Consider the following 11,154-nt stretch of genomic DNA (forward strand, 5'->3'; position numbering starts at 1 on the left):
AAAAAAAAAGAATTCTTTAGTACCTGTCGACATCCAGTGTTATGTATGATGGCTGTAGAGCTAGCTTAAGGGGTCGGGGAGGATGTGCGAAGATCTCTATACTAAGTCTCAAGTCCAGACCTGCCCTCCACACAGCCAAGGCAGCATGTCCGGCCTTCTTCTACCTTCCTCCGCCAGAAGTGCATTTACTTCTTCTGTGTTCTGTCTCCAACCTAAAGCCGGTGCATCAAGCCTCTCATTAAACAGGCATTCCACAAAGTGCCTTATCAAATGTCTCCTTGGTCCCTTCCATACTAGTGAATGTGAAAGAAATAAAACATTTCCTAGACTAACTCCCAAACTGTACCTCAAATCTACTTTTTTCTGAACCCCAGAGCTCTATCCAGCTAGATATTTGGCATTTCCATTTGGACGTCAACTAGGCATAGCACACCTTACAGGTTCAGACGTGCTTTCTTCTAAATATTACCTTCATAGTCATGTTAGCTCCGTAAGGAATTCTACTTCTCCAGCTTCTCAGATACAAAATCTTGTTAAGGTGACTTTCTCCATACCAACATTGAATCTATGGAGATCTGACTACTCTCCACACTTCCTAAGTTTCTTTGTCTAAATCAGCCTTATGTATCATCTGGATTATCTTTTCCTTTCTTTTTTTTCTTTTTTTAGATTTATTTATTATGTATTTATTATAAGTACACTGTAGCTGTCCTTAGACACACCAGAAGAGGGCATCAGATCTCATTATGGGTGGTTGTGAGCCACCGTGTGGTTGCTGGGATTTGAACTCATGACCTTCGAAGAGCAATCGTTGCTCTTACTCACTGAGCCATCTCACCAGCCCATCTTTTCCTTTCTTACAGTTGTACTGTCACTAAACTACAAAAGGTCATTCTTTAGTTTGTTTGTTCGGGATTTTTTTCGTTGTTGTTGTTGTTTTGAGACCTGTTTTTTCTTTCTTTCTTTCTTTCTTTCTTTCTTGCATAGTCCTGGCTGTCCTGGAACTTGCTTTCCAGACCAGGCTGGCCTTGAACTCACAGAGATCTGCCTGCCTCTGGCTCCTGAGTGCTGAGATTAAAGGCGCACACCATCACTACCAAGCAAAAGGTGATTCTTTAAAATGTCAATATTGGGGACTAGAGAAAAAAAAGTACTTGAGGTGAGAACTAGGGTTAGGATCTTTATCACCTGACATGGTGGCTCGTGCCTTTAATCCCAGTGCTTGAGGCAGAAGCAGTCAGATCTCTGTGAGTTCCAGGCCAGCCAGAGTTATGAAGTAAGTCCTTGTCTGGAAAATAAAACAAACAAAAAGCAGGGTAGACATGGCAACCTACCAGCAAAAGAAATGTAGACGGAGGAGGATCAGGAGTTCAAAGTCAACCTGGGCTACATAGCAACTTTGAGACTTCATGAGATCCTATCTTAAAAAACAAAAAAAATCGGGCTGGCTCAGTGGGTAAGAGCACTGACTGCTCTTCCAGAGGTCCTGAGTTCAATTCCCAGCAACCACATGGTGGCTCACAACCATTTGTGGGTTTTTGGTTTTTGGTTTTTTTTTGGGGGGGGGGTTGGTTTTTTCGAGACAGGGTTTCTCTGTATAGCCCTGGCTGTCCTGGAACTCACTCTGTAGACCAGGCTGGTCTCAAACTCAGAAATTCACCTGCCTCTGTCTCCCAAGTGCGCTGGGAATAAAGGAATGCGCCACCACCACCTGGCACTCACAACCATATGTAATGGGATCTGGCGCCCTCTTCTGATGTGTCTGAAGACAGCTACGGTGTATATACATAAAATAAATACATCTTTAAAAATATATAAATATTGTCGGGCGGTGGTGGAACATGCCTTTAATCCCAGTACTCGCGAGGCAGAGGCAGGCGGATTTCTGAGTTCGAGGCCAGCATGGTCTACAGAGTGAGTTCCAGGACAACCGGGGCTATACAGAGTAACCCTGTCTCGAAAATCAAAAAAAAAAAAAAAAAAAAAAAAAAAAAAAAAAAAAAAAAAGAGAAACCCTGTCTTGAAAAACAAAAAAGAAAGAAAGGAAGGAAGGAAGGAAGGAAGGAAGAAAACCATATATCTGATGTTTCTAGTACCTAAAATGTAAAAATAACACAATACAATAATAAAAACTCAGGCAATTCTTTTTCAAAATGGGCAAAAACCTTGAATAGACATTGCTTCAAAAAAGATACAAAAATGACTCACTAGCCATAGAAATATGCTTAACTAATTATTCGGGGAAAACAAATCAAAATTATACGATCATATCCACATGCACTGGAATGGCATGATTTAAAAATATAATACATTGATGAGAATGCGTAAAGGTGGGAATCCTCGGATATGGCAGGTGTGATTGTCAAGGGGTATAGATGCTCCAAAAAACAACTGTAGCTTCTTTAAAAGTTCTTGTGGGACTCGGAAAATCAACTACTAGTATACACTGCTAAGTAAGTACCCCAGACGAATGAAAACACAACCTGACCATTCCAATTTGTACTCTTGTGGGCTCGTTGAACTCGGACACGATCAGGTGTCCAACCTGTTAACATTGCGACACAACGTTGTTATTTACAAAACCTTCATACTTAAGACTATACAATCGAGTCACCAAAACAAAAAACAAAAACAAAAACAAACAAACAAAAAACCCTCACACACACATAAAACCTTATAATGTAAATTAGGCTTCATTTGCAACCATCCTTAGTCTCAGGGCGCCACAAGTGCCCTTTAAGAGAAATCTTGAAAAGGCTCCCCCCCTTTTCTCCCTATACCCGCCTCTTTTTTTTTTTTTCGTAATTTGACACGCTGCCGTAAAGTGCCCACTGTCGCAAACGAACAGTCCTTACCTCTATTTTCCCTTCTGCCGTCAACCAGCTTCGCTCCCAGAAGGCCGCACAGACGTACTAAAGAGAGTGACGGAGCGCTTTACGACGGTTGCTTTGTGGCAGGAGTAGCAGAGGAAGATGGCGGCCGCCTTAGCTGTTCGTGGAGCGGGATCTGCGCCGGCCTTTGGGCCGGAGGCTCTCACCCCAGACTGGGAAAACCGAGAAGTCTCCACAGGGGTGAGGAAAGAGCCAGAGTTCAGAAGACATGTACTAGGTCTGGCGGAAGGGAAAACATGAAGCCCGAGTGGGTTTGGGCTTAGTGTGTTAGCGGAGGGGCGCAGTGTTGTTCGAGAGGGAGAGGGGTTCCTTGGATGCTGGAGTGAGGTGATTGATACCTTTCGTGGTGAGACGTGAACAGTGGACTGAAGCATAAGATTCTGAATCCTGGGGTTTGGAGGTTGGAATTTTTGTATTCTCTAAAGCGTTGAGCCCCCGTAATTAATAGGTAATTAATAGGTTCGCGGAGCACGAATTTTGTACTATAGAATCCGGGTGAGGAATCATTGAGGTTGATCTTTGCTCGAGAATGTGGTAAGGCTAAAAGATTTACCCTTTTTACATTCTTTATTTTTCCCAGACCACGATCATGGCTGTGCAATTTAATGGGGGCGTGGTTCTAGGAGCAGACTCCAGAACAACCACAGGGTGAGCTCAAAACAGAAAGTCTTCCTGTTTCCCCTACTCCATTCCATACATAGACCCCATTCCTGCCTGCCAGCCCATCCTTACCCTCCTCAGACCACTGTGGCAAGAGAAGTTTCTCCTCTACCTGGATATAATAAGAATTTGTTCCCAATTCTGTGGCTTCCAGTTCCCCTCACCCTTTGGTGAACTCCTGATAAAGGTTTGTTCTCCATTCATCTGGCTTCATTTTCCATAAGAACTAATAGGTAGTAACAGTGTTTCTTTCTATCTCCGAAGCTGGAGGAAGTAGACAGTGATATGGGGGAGGAGGGAGGCAAGTGGGCTCCTCCTCACTGTTCCGCCATCCTGCAGGTCCTACATTGCCAATCGAGTGACGGACAAGCTGACCCCTATCCATGATCACATCTTCTGCTGCCGCTCAGGCTCAGCAGCCGATACCCAAGCAGTAGCCGACGCTGTCACTTACCAGCTTGGTTTCCACAGGTACTTGTGGGCAGGGGAGGAACAACTATGCTAAGGGCTCTGGAACATTAAGGCATCAAAAGGCCTAACTCTGGATCCTGATGTTACTTTCCTTGTGACCTTCCAACCCCACCTTCTAGTATTGAGCTGAACGAGCCTCCACTAGTCCACACAGCCGCCAGTCTCTTTAAGGAGATGTGTTACCGGTACAGAGAAGATCTGATGGCAGGAATCATCATCGCAGGCTGGGACCCTCAAGAAGGAGGGCAGGTCAGGCCTCCTTACCGGAATACTAGAGTCACACCTTTGATGCCCCAGCCTCCTCAGCCATTTTGTGTGTGTGTCTGTCTGTCCATTCTGTATGCACGTGTTTTTATGGGTGTCTACATGTAGTTGCAGGGGTGTGTGTGTGTGTGTGTGTGTGTGTGTGTGTGTGTGTAGGCGTTGTCTTCCTCTTCAGACAGTCTCGCTGAAGATAAAGCTTGCCTTTAGCTAAGCTGGCCATCCAGTGAGCTCTAGAGATCACACGCCCTGCACTCTACTCCCGGAGCTGTGGTTACAGATACACATGCCCAGCTTTCACATAAGTGCTGGGAATTTGAAATCTGGTCTTCATATTTGCCTTAGCAGGCCCTTTACCATCCAAACCATCCCTAGTCCCCACTCCAGACATTTTTTGTTTTTAGTTTCTTGCCAGGCAGTGGTGGCACACGCCTTTGATCCCAGCACTTGGGAGGCAGAGGCAGACAGATTTCTGAGTTTGAGGCCAGCCTGGTCTACAGAGTGAGTTCCAGGACAGCCAGGGCTTTAACTTTCCCCAGACCAAAATCAAAAGGGACGGGTGAATGTACATGTGTTGGAAAGGGGTGCAATGTGTGACTTTTCTACCACCTCCTGTCTGACAGGTGTACTCCGTTCCCATGGGGGGTATGATGGTAAGACAGTCCTTTGCCATCGGAGGCTCCGGGAGCTCATACATCTATGGCTATGTTGATGCTACCTATCGGGAAGGCATGACCAAGGACGAATGTCTGCAGTTCACTGCCAATGGTGAGAATCTGTGCTTCTAAGCCTGTGAACTTCAGCCCTCGTTCCCAAGCCATGCCAGGATTCCTCATTTTTCAGCACCTAACTCCAAATCTAATTTCCTTGTTTTATCTACAGCTCTCGCTTTGGCTATGGAACGTGATGGCTCCAGTGGAGGAGTGATCCGCTTGGCAGCCATTCAGGAGTCAGGGGTAGAGCGGCAGGTGCTTCTGGGAGACCAGATCCCCAAGTTCAGCATTGCCACTTTGCCACCTCCCTGAAGCCTAGTATTCTAGGGTGTAGTAAAGGATATCCATACTAATGCAAAAGCTAATAAACACTTTATTAAAGAGATGTTTCTGTGTGGAGGTTCTTTTCTTGACCTCAAGCTTGAATGTGTCAGGTCCATTCCCCATGTGCTAACTATTGCACTGAGCTCGGTAGGAATTAGAGAGGCAAAGAAGGTTTAATAGTGCTCTGTTCTTTTATTGTTACTGTTATGATTGGATTATTTTGGGGGGTGGCTAAGTGCATTTTTTTGAAAAATAAAATAGTTCATTTTATGTGCATTGGTGTTCTGCCTACATGTATGTGTGAGGGTGCCAGATTACTGGAACTAGAGTTACAGACAGTTGTGAGCTGCCATGTAGGTGCTGAGAATTGAAACCAGGCCTTTGAAAGAGCAGCCAGTGCTCTTAACCACTGAGCCATCTCTCCAGCCCCTTGCCCTTGTTTTTTTGAGACTAGATCTCTCGTAGCTCAGTCTGGCCTTGAACTTATGGCGATTCTCCTGCCTTTGCTTCTTGAGTGGCCAGATCACAGATATATACCAAGGTACTTGGTTGGGAGTGGCGGATTCTGTAAATCATATTTACACACTCGGGTATCGCAACTACCAGAATGTGGTTGACTGGGAACTGCAGCAGTGGCCTAAGTCCAAGATAGAGAGTTAGGAGACTTGGGTCACCTCCCCTGCTGTCTGATGCTGACCATCATGGCGATTCCTGGCCCTGAGGTTAAAACTGTCCCCAGGCCAGCCTCAGGATCCTCTCTTTCCCCCTTAATCATCATGCAGCAATGTCTTTGGGGAAAGACAGGCCTTCTCTACAAGTGGAAATAAATACAGGTGTTGGGTGGTAGAGAGCAGTCATTGGGAGTGCTTTTGGATAGTTCTTTAAGTCACAGTCCTCACAAGGCTGAGAGTGGACTCCAGCTCCTTTGCAGCTGTCCCTATTCAAACCAGGAACCTAAAGGAGCTCAGAGGTGCCCCAACGACTCCACCTTTCCAGTCTTGTTTTCTCTAGTCCACTGGTCAGGGAACCATAGAAGCCATATTACAGACTTTGTTCTGAAGTAGTTCAGAGGGCAGAGAGGATGATTCCTATGGAAGGAGGGAAGAGGAAGAGAAAATACCCTACGGAGCAACTTGGGGAAGGTTGATTACAGCTCAGTCTGAGATTATCATGACAGAGAGGACGAGGCAGCAGTGTGGAGCCGCTGGCTACCCTGTACTCATGAGCAGGGAGCTGTGGATTGTGTTGCTTGGCTCTGTCCTAGGACTCCAGCCCATGGAATGGTGGAACCTCCATTTAGGATGGGTTTCCCCACTTCAGGGAACCTAATCTAGACAGTTCTTCACAGATCTGCCCAGAGGTTTGTTTCCGTAGTGATTCTAAACATCAAGTTGGCAGTATAAACCATCACAAGTGGTCAGGTGCTAATTAAGTGAAAGAGCAGAAAGGGATCTTTGTCTTAACATTGAACTAAAAATATTTCAGCTGTTCATGCTTAAACCTGTTCTGCCTAAGCCCTCTCTTGTACTTAACAGTTCAGCTCCTAAGAACTCTGAAAGTACATAACCATCTCTGTGCCCCTGCCCTCATCCGTGCCTGCCCTTATGCAACCCCTCAACCAGAGAGCAACCAAAGAGATCTGTGCAGATAGGAGCCGTGCTGCTTCTCTGGTTCACAGTTCTCAGTATCAGACCAGGTGTGGCACTTGCCTTTAATACTAGGCAGAGGCAGATGGGTCTCTGAGTTTGGGGTCAGCCTAGTCTATATAGGGAGTTCAGAGTTAGCCAGGGCTACCTAGAGAGGCCCTGTTTCAAAATAATTAGTAACCTCACTCCCTCCGAAACAGACATTCCTCAGTATGGTTCCACCTAAGCTAGCCTACAGGCTACTTATGCATGACTGAAAGAGCCAGACAGCCACCCCAGCTTTCACAGTCATCACCAGAGCTTCTCTGTTTTCTAGAATTTATGGAATTTTGTATTTAAATATTTGCTGGATGGATTGTGTCCTTTGTTTATTTTTGTTTTTCGACGAGATCTGCCATGCTAGACAAGTGATTTACAACTGTATTACATCTTAAATCTCATTAATTTAGACATGGATTTTTTTCTGTAGCCCAGGCTGGCCCTGATCCTTCTTCACTGTCCAGAGTGCTGGGTTAGAGGTGTGTGCTAACCCAACTCCAGCTCTCTAAGTTTCTTAAGACAGATCTCACTCTAATTCAGACTGACCTAGAACTCACTATGTAGTAGCCCAGGCCATCCTGGAACTTTTGGCAACCCTCCTGCCTTAGCCTCCCATTGTTGAGATTTTAGACAAGAGCCACCGTGCCCAGGAAAACTTTTATTTTCCATAGTATTTCGGGGTTTGCTGCAGAATTGAGCTGAAGTTACAGAGACTTCCTAAATATTGCTTGTCTACACACAAGGGCAGCCTCCTCACCAGTATCTTACACCAGAGCAAGATTGTTCTATGTGAACCGGCTCAGACTTTCCTCCGTCGCCCATCACCAGGGCCTCAGTTCAGAGGTCACCTTCTCAGGAAAGCCTTTTCTGATCTTCTCAAATTAAAAGTTCCTGACGCCTGACTCCTTCTCATGTTGCCTTGTTTGATTTCTATCCTAATTGCTATTTCCTGTTAGCCTGATTGCTTTTATAATTGTTATCTCCTGGCTCTACCAGAAAGTCACTCAGTACAAGAAGGGATTCTTGGTTCATTGATAAGTCATTGCCTAATAGGGGATAGACACGACATTTTTAAAAATATGTTTTAAATTTCTCCCTTGACAATTTCATGCATCTGTATGCTATGTCTTCATCATATCCAACCTCTTTTGTGCCTTCTTTCTCCTCTCTAGACCCTCTCCCACCACCACCATGTCCCTCTTCCATTTTCATGTCATATATGTGACATGAGAGAGAGAGAGAGAGAGAGAGAGAGAGAGAGAGATCACTGAGTCTTGTTAGTGCTACCTGAATGCAGATGGGCATGGGCAGTCCCTGGAGCATGTCCACTACCAGGGGCCACAGCTCAGAGAAAACTGACTCCCTTAGCAGACAAAAAAATGCCAGTAGCTTCTAAGCTCGGAAGGGGGACTCCGAACACCTCCTCCAACCACGCTGGTCTTGTTGCTGTTCATTTGATGTATTTATTTTTGAATCAGGGTTTCTCTGTGTAGCCCTGCCTGTCCTGGAACTCACTCTATACACCAGGTTAGCCTTGAACTTGGAGACCCACCTGCCTTTGCCTCCCACGTGTAGGGATTAAAGGAGCGCTACCTTACTGAAATATTGACTGCCTCAATCTTGTACAACTTCTGTGGGTTCACAAGTTCAAAGACCGTGTCACCTAAAAACGTCTCTCCTCATTCCTTCCTAGTCTCCATCTCTTACATTCTTTTCACCCACCCCTTTTCCAACTTAAACATTTTAAAGGTTTTATTTAATGAGAGAGAGAGAGAAGACAAAGACAGAGACACGCCAAAGCACACATGTGGAGGTCTGGTTTGGGTGTCTGGCTTTTTACAAGGGTTTCAATGATCAAACTCAGATCTTCAAGCTTATCCAGTAAGCATCTTTACGTAACCACTGGGTCACCTCCCCAACCCAGCCCTAGATAATAAACTCCTTAATTTTGTTTTCTGTCCTGCCCACCCCCAATCTCCCCAGTTCATTTTCCTCACACTCAACTCTGAAGCCTGATTTCAGCAAACCTAACTTTCCTATTAGCCATACTTGGAATTGCCTCATACACACCTTTCCCATTTGATCAGACACTTTCCACCTCAGCCGTGTACCCCAGACCTAGTATATTGGTCCCCAATAACCCAACACTCAAACACACCCCTTTACAACTCTGAACAAATTTAATGAGGTTATGACAGGCTTGGGCCCACTGAGAATGTAGTGACAGAGGTTGCCAAGAGTTCTTGGTGGCTTAGCCCCTGGTTGTCCCTTTCAAATGGTGGAGTCATTGGCTGATGCCACATCATGCAGCTGGTGGCGGAAGGAGAGTCGAGCTTTCCGGCTTAAGTAGGCACCAGCCCCTGGGGAGGGCAGTCCTCCAGTCACACTGGGGGCTACAGCTGGACTAGGAACTGAAGGGGAAGCAGGTTCCAGGCCTAAAAGAGGGTCAGAAGAGGAAGAAGGGTTGGAGGGGTAGGTTAGGGTTCAACTCCCCTGCACCTCTAAACATAGCTGTGAGGAATGTTAGAAGGGACAGCAAGAGGGCCGAGGAGAGGGAGTGTCTACATTGGGGCCAGCCTCCCCAAGACAGGGCTCCAGCTGTTGTAGAGATGTCCCTCCAAATCCCTCTCCTGCTTAAATGCACCCCGGTACTTGAAGCAGTAATCTGCTGTCACCATCTTGAAATTCTCATGCTTTGCCACAGACTTCCATCTTTCATCTTGCAGTACTCTCTACAAAATCTTCCGGCAGCCCCGAGGAGACATGAGATACCCACCTCCCACCTAGGCAACAGGATCTTCCTCCTACCCTGGTCTGAGGGTTTATCTCCCCACCCCCAATTCATGCCAGTCTGCCCTTTGCCCCCAGAACAGCCCCCTACCTGTTTCCTTTTCGGTCCCCCGCTGTCTCCGACACCCACAGCATGGGAAACACCAAGCCCCCTTCAGACCCATCTCAATAGTGGAGACTGGGATTTTGGGAAGGGCCAGAAGGGCCAGGAGGGCCCAGGGGAAGGGGTGTGGTTTTCAAGTCCCCCCCACCACCATGAGCAAAACTACCACTTAGCCTCAGACTGCCCGGTGATTATAGGCGCCTGGGGATAGAAGGGAGGAGAAGGAGTGGAGAGAGGGTGGGGATACCCGTTCAAATACCTACATTTGGTGCCCTCTTGATTTGGTGTTCTTTTATTCCCATGTAAAAGGAGGATGTTGGGAAGCATTTCATGCCAGAGGCAGGCAGAGGGGTGCCATGGCAATAAGAATCCAGTAGTGCAGTGCCCCTTGGCTTGGGGTCAGCCTACACTACTGGGAGTGGGAATCTGTTTTGTTTTGAGTTTTTACTGTTGGTAACAGAACCCAGGGCCTCCAGTATGCTGGGCAAGGTCTCCATCACCAAGCTCTCCTCTCCCTGCCACCATTTTCTTTTCTTTTTAAATTTTATTTTAGGGTGCAAATTTAAAAGGCCCAAAGCATAAAAATTCAAAGGAATACTAAGTGTTTAGCATGAGAAACTTTATCCTGAGAAAGAAATGCATTCTCACTAAATAGTCTGGTAACTGGTTTTACTTTTATTCTAAGACAGGGTCTCAAGATGTTAACTCAGACTAGCCTGGAACTCTTGGTGACTCTCCTGCCTCAGCTTCTCACTGTTAGGATCACAGACAAACACCACCAAGCCTAGCTGGTCTGGTGGCTTGTCTGTGTTGTTTGTCATTTGTCATTGCTAGTATTTTACAGTGTAGAACTCATAGTATTGCCCAGGGTTATCTCTACAATAGGCAAGGGCTCTGCAGCTGCTGATCCTCTGAGGTGCTGTTGCTATCCTGAGTTTACAGGTGAGGAAAGGGGGTCACTAAGAGACAAGGGTTTTTTTGGTTTTGGTTTTGGTTTGTTTTTAAAGATTTATTTATTTATTTATTTTATGTGTTTGAGTACACTGTAGCTGTACAGATGGCCGTGAGCCATCCTGTGGCTGCTGGGAATTGAGCTCTGGCCACGTTTGCTCTGGCCCGCTAGCTCCCGTGTAATACATTGTAGCTGTCTTCAGACGCACACCAGAAGAGGGCGTCAGATCTCATTAGAGGTGGTTGTGAGCCACCACGTGGTTGCTGGGATCTGAACTCAGGACCTTCAGAAGAGCAGTCAGTGC

General features: G+C 46.2%; 1 protein-coding gene across 1 annotated transcript; it reads left to right on the forward strand.

Annotated features, from left to right (window-relative positions):
- Positions 1–2,926: 2,926 nt before the first annotated feature.
- Positions 2,927–5,381, forward strand: Psmb6 (proteasome 20S subunit beta 6). The gene is made up of 6 exons (XM_031351300.1): positions 2,927–3,071; positions 3,472–3,539; positions 3,891–4,022; positions 4,142–4,271; positions 4,907–5,051; positions 5,166–5,381. Exons 1-6 carry the CDS (start codon positions 2,973–2,975, stop codon positions 5,306–5,308), a joined length of 717 nt encoding a protein of 238 aa, XP_031207160.1. The 5' UTR covers positions 2,927–2,972; the 3' UTR covers positions 5,309–5,381.
- Positions 5,382–11,154: the final 5,773 nt, after the last annotated feature.

Source organism: Mastomys coucha, unplaced genomic scaffold, assembly GCF_008632895.1.
Source record: "Mastomys coucha isolate ucsf_1 unplaced genomic scaffold, UCSF_Mcou_1 pScaffold5, whole genome shotgun sequence".
Lineage (NCBI taxonomy): Eukaryota > Metazoa > Chordata > Mammalia > Rodentia > Muridae > Mastomys > Mastomys coucha.

Excerpts from the sequence above, each read along its gene's own strand:
- Psmb6 (XM_031351300.1), top strand. The coding sequence starts at position 2,973 with ATGGCGGCCGCCTTAGCTGTTCGTGGAGCGGGATCTGCGCCGGCCTTT. Across the intron at positions 3,072-3,471 it reads ACCGAGAAGTCTCCACAGGG|ACCACGATCATGGCTGTGCA; the intron begins GTGAGGAAAGAG and ends TATTTTTCCCAG. Across the intron at positions 5,052-5,165 it reads TCTGCAGTTCACTGCCAATG|CTCTCGCTTTGGCTATGGAA; the intron begins GTGAGAATCTGT and ends TTTTATCTACAG.